The sequence below is a fragment of the Mytilus trossulus genome, chromosome 1 (genome assembly GCF_036588685.1).
Source record: "Mytilus trossulus isolate FHL-02 chromosome 1, PNRI_Mtr1.1.1.hap1, whole genome shotgun sequence".
Taxonomy (NCBI): domain Eukaryota; kingdom Metazoa; phylum Mollusca; class Bivalvia; order Mytilida; family Mytilidae; genus Mytilus; species Mytilus trossulus.
The window spans coordinates 10,259,717-10,274,788 of NC_086373.1; the positions used below are offsets into that span (position 1 = coordinate 10,259,717).

The window sequence follows — 15,072 nt, forward strand, 5'->3', positions numbered from 1 at the left end:
ACTCCGAGGAAAATTCAAAAAGGAAAATCTAAAATCAAAAGGCAAAATCAAAAATCCAAACACATCAAACAAATAGATAACAACTGTCATATTCCTGACTTGGTACAGGCATTCTCTAATGTAGAAAATGGTGGATTTAACCTGGTTTTATAGCTGGCTAAACCTCTCACTTGTATGACAGTCGCATCAAATTCAATAACAAGTGAATGGACAAATTATTTTTCAGATTATTCTCATAAATAATTTATTTATACAAGAAACAATAATCTTTTTTATTTGTCATATATTACAGCATGTGAAAGAAGATGACTTGTGTACAATCTGTTACTCTGATCAGATGTCCGTCATGTTTGTTCCATGTGGGCACCAGTCTTGTAGGAACTGTATAAGTCACCAAATGATGAGTAAGAAAGAGTGCTTCTTTTGTAAAACAGCCATTACTGATGTCACAGACTTAACAGGTGCTTCAATCTTAACAAAATCAGGAAAATCAGGAAAATTAGGGGGATCAGGAAAATCATAGAAATGATATATACTAATTGTAAATAGATTTTCTTGATTGTTATTCATGAAGTCAATTATTTTTAGTGAAATTTATCTATTTATCTATTTATTTTATAGTTGTCCTTTGTATCTAATGAGAAGTAATTTAATTTGTTTACTGTTGCAAGTAGAAATTCAAGTACTCTTTGCCAAATTCACTAAAAAACCATTAGCCTTAAAATGGGCCAAAAATATGGGTTCATTTGAATGGACTCTCATACTAGTGTTTCCTTTTTGATTCAGTCTCAAATCTCTTCTAGTTAAAATTAATATCAATTAGATATTACTATTTTGACCATTATTTCATTATTGAGTGATAATGATTAAATGAAACATAAAGATGATTATCACTATTTTGTGTATTTTCCCTTTGATCACTTTTTGTGATAATTATACCCCTGCTTTAACCCGCTTTAAAAAAGGGGGGTATACTGTTTTACCTCTGTCAGTCCGTCCGTCCGTCCGTCAGTCCGTCCGTCCGTCCCATGAATATTTTTCGTCACATTTTTCTCAGGAACTGCAATACTAGGATTTCTGAGATTTGGTTTCAGTGTTTATCTAAGTCAGCTATACCGTGTGATGTGTTTTCAGATCGATCACTTGACAACTTCCTGTTTACCGAACACTTGTATGATTTAACACATGATAGCCAAGTTGAAAATTTTCGTCACACTTTTCTCAGGAACTACAATACAAGGATTTCTGAAATTTGGTTTCAGGATTTATATAAGTCAGCTATAAAGTGTGATGCGTTTTCAGATTCATCACTCGACAACTTCCTGTTTACCGAACACTTGCATATTTTTACACTATTTATTTTTTCGTCGCATTTTTCTCAGGAACTACAATACAAGTATTTCTGAAATTTGGTTTCAGGGTTTATCTAAGTAAGCTATACTGTGTGATGCGTTTTCAGATTGATCACTTGACAACTTCTTGTTTACCGAACACTTGCATATTTTTACACTTCATTTTTTCGTCGCATTTTTCTCAGGAACTACAATACAAGGATTTCTGAAATTTGGTTTCAGGGCTTATCTAAGTCAGCTATACCGTGTGATGCATTTTCAGATTGATCACTTGACAACTTCCTGTTTACCGAACACTTGTATGATTTTACACATGATAGCCAAGTTGAAAATTTTCGTCACACTTTTCTCAGGAACTACAATACAAGGATTTCTGAAATTTGGTATATCTAAGTCAGCTATACAGTGTGATGCGTTTTCAGATTGATCACTTGACAACTTCCTGTTTACCGAACACTTGTATGATTTTACACATGATAGCCAAGTTGAAAATTTTCGTCACACTTTTCTCAGGAACTACAATACAAGGATTTCTGAAATTTGGTTTCAGGATTTATATAAGTCAGCTATACCGTGTGATGCGTTTTCAGATTGATCACTTGAGAACTTCCTGTTTATCGAACACTTGCATATTTTTACACTATTTATATTATCCACTTGCGGCGGGGGTATCATCAGTGAGCAGTAGCTTGCAGTTTCACTTGTTTTTCATATCATGCTGCTCGCTTGAAATGGACAAATTATTGCTGGAAAACTAAGGAGGCACATGGCGTTGCTAAAGAAATTGACATGAAATTGACAGTTTTGTCATAGGTGAAATAGCGATTTATAAACAGATTATCATTGGTCATCTCAACTTGATTGCTTTTCTAACTTTTGCTGTACTAGCTCATGCGAGAAAATCGATCTAGTTGAGATGATCACATAATCTATAAATATCTCAGAAACCTACTGTGTTATAACATAAATCTCAATTTTAAAACTATGTAACAGCCAGAAGTTAAAATTTTAGATCATTATAACACCATCTTTTTGCCACCTAATCTGAAGATTTCCGTTATGGTTCAAGTGCAAGCTTTTTAGATAGTTATCTTCCGGCAGGGGTATGTTTATCTCATACAAGCAATTTTCCATTAAGATACTATTGATAGTGATTTCATAAACCCTTTTTCTCTAAAGTGAATATATATATTATAAAATTATCTAGTCATAACCAGGGTTGTTTTATTTATAATCGTTATCATCAATAAAACCATTAAGTGATTTGCCAAATGGAATGTTTCTTTTTGAATGTATTATGGCACACATTCAAAGAAAGTTTCCTACGAATATTTAGACCAGGTTATGGATTAATTGATTCTTTGAGGAGACTGTTTTTTCACTGGTAAACAAAAAAGTGTTTTGTGTGTGTGATACCTTCTGTTACAGAGAAATGACTGTGATAAATTATATTAGTAGTTAACAATATTATATGTAATAATTATAATGTGTATATGGGTAACATGATAAAGGCCATATTTACACATATATATTTTGTACTCTTCGTCATTTTGTTCATTTTTTTTATGATATAAATTTGAAAGGTTGAGGACAAAAAAGATGAAAAGAAATCTGATTTTTGTTGTTAGTCAGCTGAATTTTCAACTTTGAAGTTTATGATTAATTTAAGAATGTAATAAAATGTGAATTGACTGCTTTCCTTATATTTTTTTATTTCCACTTTTAACGTTTAAATATTATTATTGGTATAAATAATGATAAAGTGCATTTTCAAATATTTTGGCATTGTTCATCAACTGAGAGGCATAAATTGTTGAAATGCTCACCTAGTGCAGTAAATAGTTATCAAAGTTACCAGGCTTATAATTTGATATGCCAGACATAAGCATTTCAAATATATAAGACTCATCAGCAGATCAAAATAATCAAAATAGTCAGAAAGCCAAACAAGTGTTATGTAGAATAGTAAAATTGTTACTGTTAATGTTCTTGAAGTGGTCTCTTTGTTTGAATACATATTGAAAACAAATATCTAACAAATGAAAAATATGAAAATATAAAAAAGAAGATGTGGTATGATTGCCAATGAGACAACTCTCCACAAGAGACCAAAATGACACAGAAACTAACAACTCGTCTTGTAGATCAAAAGCTGAAATAGGAGATTCATTGTCATTAGGAAACAAGGTAAACAAAATAGATTGGAATAGGCCCATAATTGTATGAGTCGAAGATACAAAGTAGATTAAAATAGTGTAGACAAACAAAGAAGGGGGATATACAAAACTTCCAGACATTAGTTATCAAACTTCATGTGGACAGGCTATACCTTGTAATGCATTTACTAATACAGTTCATTGTACTCGTGTCATAAATTTGACATAATCACCATATTTTAAATACATTAAACATCTAAAAAAGGGAGTCTCCTATCTCTTCTTTGTTTAAAAAATCCAAATAATGATACCAGATAGAACAATTTGGTCAAACAATTTTAATTGAATAAGGTTTTTTTTTGTAATAATATGGATAAATGTGTGAATACTACAATGACAGATCCGTTTTTTTCATTAATTTGATATATTTATAAAAAGGACGACTTTCTGCCAGTTTACAAGATGTAACAGCTGTTTTGATGTTGACATGAAACTTATTATCTGTTTTATTTAATGGGACATTTTTTTTATTGTACTCAATCTTAATATACCCATACAATGATGTTTAATTCTAATATTGATAATAAACAAAATGAAAAATCAATAATTATTGATAACACAATAAAGGTTGTTTGATGTACATATGTATTATGAATGATATTCTGTTCCACTGGTATCTTCACCCAAAAATAGACAATGAAACATACAAATTCTAAATATTTTAACTCAAAGAGAATTGTACTTGATGCTTAACATAGTATTTCATGAACATGTTAATTATTAAACTGTATAACAATGCTTGTGTTATATAAAAACTTGGTATTTATAATACTGGAATATACATACTTATTGGTCAAAAAGAATGTTTTTGGTTTAAACCTCATAAATATTCTTTTTATGAAGAGGCTGGTATGGATACAGTTATATTAAACATGAATAAGTTGACAAATTTATAATAGTCTACTTTCTTGGTGTGACTGCTCAGTATTCTCAAAAATTGCAAAGCTATCTGACGTTTGTACATTTGTGCTTATTTTTGTAAATGGAAAACATCTCATAAAAATACCTGGCTATTATTTTTAACCCCAAAAGAGCGTCTCACCTACAAGAGACTTGATCAATGATGCTAGAAGAATTTGAAATAAAGTTGACTAGCATTGATGACCCAAAACTCTGAACTGTTACAGATAAAGTAATATACTCCTGGGATAAGGAATAATTTGTGTTTCATAAATTTAATACTTGTTAATAGTTATTTATAACTATGACCATTTAAATGATAATTCATATGAAAACAGAAGTACTGACCACTGGGCTTGTGATATCCTAGTGAAAGCCGCCATTGACAGTTGTATGCTAGTCGGTGGTAAAAATACTGTAGCAAAGATACCAAGCTTATAATTTTGTATGTCTGACGCATCAAAAGACTCATCAGTGTCGCTCGAATATAAAATGTTAAAGGCCAAATAAAATATTGAGTTGAGGAGCATGAGGACCAAAATAATCCTAAAATAATGTTGATATTCGTTGCACAAAAATAATGTCAAATGCAACGTATTTATTTGGTCCATAAACGGTTTGATCTCTCTTTTACATTTCATTTATAACTCAGAAGTGTTGTTGGGCCTGCAGAGCATCTATGGTGTCAAACAAAGGAAACAGAAGGTTTTTTTTGTGATAAAGACAACATATCTGAAGTGGTCTTTCGTTGTTCATTGCTTGTCACAAAATAGCTTTTTAGAATTTTGTAACAACCGATATTTGTCAATAACAGCAGTGGTATAGATTTAAGATAATCTTGACATACCATTTGCTAACTGCCACATTATGAGGGACAAAGGTTGATAAACATATGGTACCTATTTCATTGGTCAGAAAACATACTTTGAGAATAACCCTAGCCCTATTAAGCGTCCTTATTGAAGGCAACAGTATTAAACCGCTGTTCAATAGTCATAAGATGATTAAGCGAAAAACAAATCTGGGCAACAAACTAAAACCGAGGAGAACAAATCAGATATAAGAGGGGAACAACAGAAACACTGAACTGTTACAAGAACAGCCGACCTTCCAAGAAATGGACTTAAAGATGACATAGCAATCTGGATACTTTTCTGATGCTTTGAAACTACTTATCATTTAACTCACAAAGGTAGGTATTTAACAAATATATGATATAGTTTAAACATAAAAGTTGTTTTATGATATTAATGTATTTATTCAATTATATTAACATGATTGTTTTATAAACAAACTGTTACTCACTGAACCGCATCGTTAGCATATGGAAAGAGCATTGAGCGTGTGCTTAACATGTTTTACTCTCGATCAATAGACTTTAAATCCGGTTGTTTTGTGAATTTTTTTCTTCGAGAAAGGGTTATATCTTTGGTGAGCTTGCTTGCTAGCTGCACTGTGAAGTCATTATTAGGTTAGATATACTACTATCCTTTAAGAGTAGACTAGTCCGACATATAATCAATATATGTCTTTAGAAAGGAGGGTAGTGTAGGTAACCTTATAATGACCAACGGTTTCACCTACGATGAAAGATATTACCTGTACTAACACACTCAATGCCTTTTGCGGTAAACAAAAAAACTCGCACAGTTTTGATTACCTAATAGGCATTGTTAGTTTAAACATATTTATTCATAGTGGATTGGGAAACAAGTTTTTTTTTACTTCTATCAATCCCTTTCCACTTTGCGGGTGCTAGTGATGTCTTGTTGTGACAGTAGCCTAATCTTTTTCGAAATTTACAAGGGTGTCTTCAACGTGCAAGATATATGGCTCTCTCTTAACACGGGTCAGCCATTTATCGTCCCCTTCCGACGGACTACCATCGTTTCCTAAAGATCATACTCGCAAATGATGTCAAGGGAGAGCCGACAATTGAGTACCTGAAATTTTTATCCAGAACTGGAATCGAACCCGGAACCTTTTGTTTGTAAACCCTAACAGTAGCAGACCCAGAAATTGTCATACAGGCTTTATAGTCAGCTAAATCGTCCCCAAAAGGAGGGTTGTGTACAGGCACACTGCCGCCTCATAAATCCTACTCTGCCTTATTTTAATTTAAGAAAATGTCGTTTATGATTTTCAGGGTTATCAATACTAGGAAATAGCCTGTAATGGCAAAAGGCTGTAATAATTATTATTTTTGGAGTGTTCAAAGTTTTTTTAGAGGTTTTAGATATAATACATGCTTGGTTCTTACAATTCTGTTGACAGTTATGATTTTTCTACTTAACACTACACTTCCACGACGGGTGCCACATGTGCAGCAGGATCTGCTTACCCTTCCGGAGCACCTGAGATCACCCCTAGTTTTTGGTGGGGTTCGTGTTGTTTATTCTTTAGTTTTCTATGTTGTGTCATGTGTACTATTGTTTTTCTGTTTTTCTGTTTGTCTTTTTCATTTTTAGCCATGGCGTTGTCAGTTTGTTTTAGATTTATGAGTTTGACTGTCCCTTTGGTATCTTTCGTCCCTGTTTTCCCACACAATTTTATAAAGAAACCGTTTTTGTATTTGATAAAATGGTCTTTCGAAAAACCTTATTGTAATTTTATTTGCTGTAACTCGTAAAAAGCCTTTTCTGTAACGAAAAAGGAAAGTATGCTAGATACACTTTCTTAAAATGTGACGATATGATTGAAGCTTTAAATTTTCTGCTAGATAATATTTATGAACGTTTCGGCGATACAGTGTATCGTCAGGTAGTAGGTTTTCCTATGTGCACCAACTGTGCCCCTTTAATAGCAGTTTTATTTCTATATTGCTATGAATCTCAGTTTATGACAAAACTCAGTAAAGACCCATCATTGTTATATTTGGGTGATACATTCAAAAATACCTACCGTTATCCGGATGATATTTTTTCGTTGAATAATTCAGAGTTCTCTAAATATACTTCAGAAATTTACCCAAAAGAACTTGATGTAACTAAATCTAACATAAACAGCAGCAGTTGTCCTTTTCTAGATTTAGACATTTCAATTTCAAACGAGAAACTTCATACTAAAATTTACGACAAAAGAGACGATTTTTCATTTCCTGTTGTTAATTTTCCCTTTTTAGACGGCGATGTGCCTTTGACTTCATCATACGGTGTTTATATATCCCAACTCGTTCGGTTTGCCCGTGTGTGTTCTGATGTCATAGATTTTAACGAAAGTAATCAATGCATCACTGGGAAATTGTTGTGTCAGGGATTTCGATACCATAAATTACTTAAAACTTTTACTAAATTCTTTCATAGATACAAAGATTTGATTAGTAAATTTGGCTATACCTGTTGAAAACTTATTAAAAATAGAATATCACATCCTAAATTTTATGGTCATATTTTACTTAAAGCGAGGAAATCACTATGTGATCCTTGTAAACTCATCGAACCTTTAAACAAACTTATAAGTAAGGGTAATCGTACCAATATTGTAATTAGATCTCTTAATATAGTTTACATTGGCACTAATATCGATTTTGTCATTAGCAAATTAAAACATAACTAAATTGTATCTTCTTTTGAGGCGGGATGTATATAAACACAGACGCGGGAATTTTTATCTCTATAGAAGTCGCTCCCCACTATCCTACTACCTGTCGATACATTTATTTTTGGCATTACACAAGTCATGTCTTCTCTGACTGTTCATGACGTTAAAATACGCCTGGGATGTGTTTTAGTTGAGAACCAAAGTCAGGAATCTGATGAACAGTAGTTGTCGTTTGTTTATGTAATTTATGCGTGTTTCCAGTTTCTCTTTTTTTTATATAGATAAGACCGTTGGTTTTTCGGTTTGAATTGTTTTACACTATTAATTTTTAAGACCTTTATATCTTGTTTCTCGGTGTGAGCCAAGGCTCCGTGATGAGGGCCGTACATTGACATATAATGGTTAACTTATTTGAATTGTTATTTGGATGAAGAGTTGTCTCATTGGCACTCACACCACATCTTCCTATATCTATTTGTAATATGATGAATACATTTGGGTATAAGTCTTTGTTAGCTAGATTAATTGCTGTTTGGAGGCTTCCTACATCCAGCATTGCTACTGTCTTTCTTACCCTTCTTTCAAGTTCACATGTTAAATCTTCCATGTAAGTCACGTCCGGAAATGCTCGGAAAAGTGGTTGAATTAATTCCGTTGTTAACTTGCCTATATTTTTGGGAATATGGTAATATCCTAACTTTTGTTTTTGTTACCTCATCAGGAATTCGCCAATGCTGCTTTGTAGTAGAGTCAGTTGCTGCGTTCTCCCTATTCGCCTACGTGTCATTAAGTCTATTTCAATAGCATCTGCTACAACAGTACCTCGCCTGAAAAGTTCTGAAAAAAATTCCTCTATTTTCTTTTCCTGCAATAATTCCAGAAGAATGTTTCATTCCTCAAAAACATCCACCATGTTGCAGTCAGTCTTTTGAAGGAACAATGTTAGTGGCTCAAGAATGCTCAAGATAAATTGGGCCACTAATACTGACACCATCGTACCTTTGTTTTCGCAGTTTCTGCAATGGTTGTCCCAATTTTTCTAGGTTATTAACAATTGCATTAGCAATATGTTCAGCGTAAACTTCCTAAGGTTCAACAAATCCTAAAAAAAACTCTCAGACCTCACAAGTGTCACTATCAACGTATCTGATAAAAAGCGATAGTTGCTCTGTCACGGAAACATCCGTAGTTTCATCAGCCATTATGGAATAAAAGCCTGATGCTTTACATTTTTGCACAATTCGTTCTCTTATTTCAAGTTCACAGCATTGTACCAATTCGTTCTGAATCTGTGATGATAGGTAGTTCATAGAATTGTGTGCTGTTTCGAGATGATCTTTTAAAACCGTATCAAAGTTTGATTTCCAATAGATGAAAAATTGAAAGTTTCCGTCTTCCTAGTGAGCTTTTTATCCCAATTTTGAATGGGGGAAGATATGTCTGGAGTTGTTTTTTTTCTGTTTCAGAATGGTCATCTACAAAGAAATTGGACAAATAACCAGATACTAGCATTATGATAATGATAATGATGTCGGATGCCTTTTTCGTGTCCAGTAGCAAGTCATAAGCATATATAAGGAACTAGCACATGTCAAATATGAATATGAATACGAACACAGTCACTGCTTTATTATATGTTTATAAATTTACGTCTAACAGCAAGTTATAAGCTAATAAAAGCGGTGCATTACGTTTGCGCGCATTAGCATTACATTTGCGCGGAAAAATCGTTTCGTTTGCGCGCAGCTTTTGATTACATTTGCGCGCATTTTTTTTGACAGGTAAACTCAGGTAAATTACAGGTAATAATATTTAATAATTCAGTATTTTTTTCAAACATTTACAAGTATAAGTAAACCTTCCGTTTGTCTAAGTCACCTGCTCAACAACGAGGAGGAAGAAGGATTTCGAGAAGTATACGTCCGTTTTATTTTGCATAAACACTAAATCCTAGAAATATAAACAGATACAAATGTTAAAATGTTAAATTATAATAGCTAATCTAACCCGTAACAGTACTCAATACATGACTTTACATGTCGGTACGTGCCGAAAACTTGAAGCCAACTGCTTTTAGGAACGACAGGAACTGTTAATTTCCCCATCCTGGTATTTTCTGAATTGCTCCATCAAATAATATATTTTTTCTTTTCTACTTCTGCACACTACTGCTGCTGTGTCAAGCCCTCTTAGTTTGATGTGTGTGGTGGTCTGCATTGCGAAAGTCAATATGCACGATCCTTTTCAAATTTTTTTTTTTTTAACAACATAAATAAATATTGATTTCAAATATTGGCTTGTAACAATATCATTCAGGAGTCCAAGCTCCTCCTGATTTTCCCTGTTACAATCCACTAATCACTCAGGGTAGTGATTAGTTGTAAAATACATCTTACATTTCTTACATCATATATTTTCGCGACGTCAAACTGTGACATATCGGGAAAAGATGCATTTTTCGACTGATTTTTATCATTCAAACTGATTTAATTTGAAAACGAGTTCATGGACCCCTATTTTTCAAAACAGCAATTTGTTTCATTTTGCCGGTAGATTATGTGACCCAGATTTTATAAAACTGTAAATAGACGATTTTTTTTTAATTTTGATAAACATGCAGCAAAAAATGACGTATTTTCTTCAATTCATGAACATTTGATAAATATGAGTTATTTCTGAATAAAAAATGCATAATGTTTTAGGATACTTATAAAATACAGAAATTATCGATTATTTAACAAAAAACAATTTGTGTTAATCTTTTACAACAAAAAAGTTATGACTTTCCTTGGAAAAAGAAATTCGACCAGAAATCTGAATTTTGAACAACTATACAAAATTTCGACCTCATTTTACTAAAAAAATAGCACATGAAGGTATATTTTTTATTACTTATTTGATTCAATCAGGTAAAAAAAAGCCTAGATGCAAATTTTCACGAACTTGTAAATACAGGATCAAAACTGTATCGTATGCCCTTAATTTCAGCCCTGAATAAGAACCAAAAATTTCAATTTCATTCATAGCTACTTGAACATCATATTTAGAAAAACAAAATAAAGTAGTATCATCTGCCAGTTGCGAAATTTTTATAGTATGATTTTTGCAATCTATTTTGACTCTGATACCTTTAAAATCAGTATTGCTTCTTAATCTTGAAGCCATACTTTCCACAGATAAAACAAATATTAATGCAGATAAAGGACACCCTTGACGTATACCTCTTGTGTTTTAAAGACCTCAGATATCCAACCATTATTCATTACACATGTTTGAATATCGCTATATAAAGTCTTAACCCATCTTATAAAAGATTCATTAAATCCAAAATGTTTTAAAACTGTAAACATAAAATTCCATTCTAGAGAGTTAAACGCTTTAGAAAAATCAACAAAGACTATATATAGCCCCCTCAATTTTTGATAAATCAGTAAAATCTATAATATCTTGTATCCGTCTAAAATTAAACCAATAAATCTATTTTTAACATATCCAGTCTGATCTTCTTCAATCAGTTTTGGTAAGATTTTTTTCAAAAATTAATAATGGATAGTCATATTTATTTTGAAAAAAATTGTAATTTGATTTGATTTCTATTTATATTTTAACTGAGTTTACCTGAGTTTACCTGAGTTTACCTGTAAAATCAATGCGCGCAAATGTAATCAAAAGCTGCGCAAACGTAAAACATTTTAATCCCCAAATGCGCGCAAACGTAGTGCGCCCAATAAAAGACGAGAACACGTTATAAGCATTAATTAGGATAAATTTATTTGGTCAATGAATTATTTTATCGATTAGCATTTGTTGTTCAGTGAGTTGATAGTGTAAACATTGGTAACTATTTCGTTATCGATTCAAAAATAAACCAAGGAAAGTAATAAGCCAGCATACTTATAGGGTGCGTTTTTATACTCGTCTCATGAGTTACTGTTTCATCTTTTTGTCTCTTTCAAGAACCCGCCTTCAACTAGTTTTGTAACGACATTAAGATTATTTTTTTTTTGTATGTTGATTTGTATTCAGAATACTTACCGTCACCGCTATGGTAGAAAATGCAATCGCTGCTGCAGATTGGACACACTGTATGTAGTGTGCCCGTAAATAATTTGAAACTCGAAACTCGCATATTGATAATGTAAAATACAAAATTGAAAAACATGACACTTCTAAAGTTTGGTCGTCGTTTCAAAAGTGAGACATTTGCCTCAATTGCCTCCATTACGCATGTCCTGAATTGTAATAAAGATAGTGATGCCAGTAAAACTTAGAAAACTTTAAATTTGCTGGATTATATTATTTAGATTATTTATTGCAAACAAAGTAGTGTTATGGTCGTACTTTTATGATCGCTAAACATGCGTTTTCGGTTTGTGACCTTTATTGCTCAAATTTCAAACAACGCCAATATAAGAACGATAAAACAAAACTAATTGTTTTTGTATCCTTGATTTTAAAATCTGAAATGATTATCCCAGGCAGATAACCTCAGCCATATTTTGCACAACTTTTTGGAACTTTTATTCTAAATACAAAGAATTTTCTTATCCCATGCAAATGACCTTAGCCGAATTTGGCACAATTTTCGGAACTTTATTCTATTTGGTGGATTAAACCTGGTTCTGTGGCTAGTCAAACCTCTCGCTTTCATGGCAATGTTTTCTTAAAATGTCCTGTGCGAATCCAGGAAAATGGTCATTGTTGTATTATAGTTCGTTTCTGCGTGTGTTGCATTTTAGTTTTGTGTTTTTGTTGTGTCGTAGTACTCCTTTTATATTTGATGTGTTACCCTCAGTTTTAGTTTGTATCCCTGATTTTGTTTTCTTCTCAATCGATTTATGAATTTCGAACAGCCGTATACTACTTCTACTACCACCTTTATTTGTATAATGAATGCATATTACTGTTTTTAAACAATGTTTTATCTTTATAATATTTAGGACATTAGTTTAAAGAAAACAACTTACAGAACTGCCAAGTAATAATAAATGGAAGAAAAAAGAAAACGAAGGTATACACATAAAATTATCTACACATTTCTTAAGATTTTCTCGTTCTTTCACACATGATGCATTAAACCCATATTTAATTACCAGTCTTTGTAAAAAATCATGCAGAGGGTGATTCATGACATGTCACAGAAGTAGTTAGTTTGTGTCCTAAGAGCTTTGGAAGATGAGTAGAATTTTATCTTTGTTTGTCCTGTATAATTTGCGTTGGCATGGTAAACATTACAACAATGTTTTGACTGAATATAGGTGAAAAAAGGCGCTGTTGAAAATTGAAAATAAGGGAATTTAAAGTCCCATAGAAAATATAGTTAATCGTTAAAAACAACACGGGGGTTTACATTGTTAAGAAACAAAACTTAAAATCATTCAAAAACGTTAAAAATTTGAATTTACTAAATAGTTTGTTTCAATAGCAACCTTTTAAAAAGGTGTTAAAATTCGAAAATGTAAAATTTCGAAAATTACTAGATTTTTAATCTCTGTATTTCCGAAGTCCGACAATATCATGGCATATCTTTGATAAATTTTGAAAGTCAGCCTTCTATATATATTCATTAAAAGTTGTGTGTTATTTTCTGTAAAAAAATATTTTAGTAGAAAAATTGTACATTTTTACAAAAATCTAGTTTGCGTGACAAATGAATAATCAAACAGTTTGAACTTAAAAAGCTAAAATATTCCATCTATTTGCGTTTTTCTGACACAAATTTGTTAATTATCAATGACATGATATGATCGATAGAGATATGTTGGTACAGAATGAATCATTTCTCTCTGGGTATGGTGCACCCCTCTTTTTTTAGCTCACCTGGTCCGAAGGGCCAAGTGAGCTTTTCTCATCACTTTGCGTCCGTCGTCGTCCGGCGTCCGGCGTCGTCTGTTAACTTTTACAAAAATCTTCTCCTCTGAAACTACTGGGCCAAAATAAACCAAACTTGGCCACAAGGGTACTATAAACAGTTTCGTACTAAAAACTAGGGGTTATTCCCTGTCTAAAAATAACCATGGAGGGAAACCCCTGTTTATTTACCTACTTGGTGAAAAAGTATTATGTTTTTTTTATTTGATTGTAAAAATTAGTTAATTAGCTTTCAATTAAAACAGGTTGAATGATTGAAATAATTTTAAAAATTATATTATATATACATGTTTCGAGGGGAGACAACACTGTAAACAGTCTGTTTTTTTAGCAGTGAAAATTGAAAACTTATTTGCAGCCACTGTAGCTCTTTTCGGAGCAGGCGACCGTACCCTGAAACAAGATTTTTTTGAAAGGCCAGGTAAAAACCTACAAAATTCATAGTTTTGATTATGAAAAATGTGCATGGATCATGTCTTCATGGGTGTGCACATGACCTGATTTCAAGTTTTTTTATGTTAAAATTATACCTTTTTCCCCCATGTTCATTGAATGAAATTTTTATAGTACATTAAAAGTACACTTTTTTTATTTCATTATAAACTAGAGAACATTCTGATTCAAGTGATATCTAGTTTCATACAAGTATCTTTATTAATCAGTCAACCAGTAAGGGTCACATATGTATGGTCCCTCAAAACATGACGTCATAGAAAAAACTGTTGATTGCACCCCAATCATAATGGGGTATCTAGTTTAATAAATGTGTCCGATGACCCGGCCAACCAACCAAGATGGCCGCCATGGCTAAAATAGAACATAGGGGTAAAATGCAGTTTTTGGCTTATAACTAAAAAAACAAAGCATTTTGAGCAAATCTGACATGGGGGTTTAATTGTTTATCAGTCAAGATCTATCTGCCTTAAAATTTTCAGATGAATCGGACAACCTGTTGTTGGGTTGCTGCCCCTGAATTGGTAATTTTAAGGAAGTTTTGCTGTTTTTGGTTATTATCTTGAATATTATTATAGATAGAGATAAACTGTAAACTGCAATAATGTTCAGCAAAGTAAGATTTACAAATAAGTCAACATGACTGAAATGGTCAGTTAACCCCTTTAAGAGTTATTGCCCTTCATAGTTAATTTTTAACCATTTTTCGTAAAATCTTAGTAATCTTTTACAAAAATTTT

The 15,072-nt window shown here is 32.3% G+C and overlaps 1 protein-coding gene across 2 annotated transcripts in view; it reads left to right on the forward strand.

The window, feature by feature from the left end:
* Positions 1-3,044, forward strand: part of LOC134714878 (E3 ubiquitin-protein ligase RNF123-like) — a 62,115-nt gene extending 59,071 nt beyond the window's left edge. For both annotated transcript variants that reach the window (XM_063576533.1, XM_063576542.1), the window contains exon 36: positions 293-3,044. In XM_063576533.1, coding sequence (XP_063432603.1) covers positions 293-523 — 231 coding nt within the window. In that variant the 3' untranslated portion in view covers positions 524-3,044. The remainder of the gene's footprint in view (positions 1-292) is intronic.
* The last annotated feature ends 12,028 nt before the right edge of the window (positions 3,045-15,072 follow it).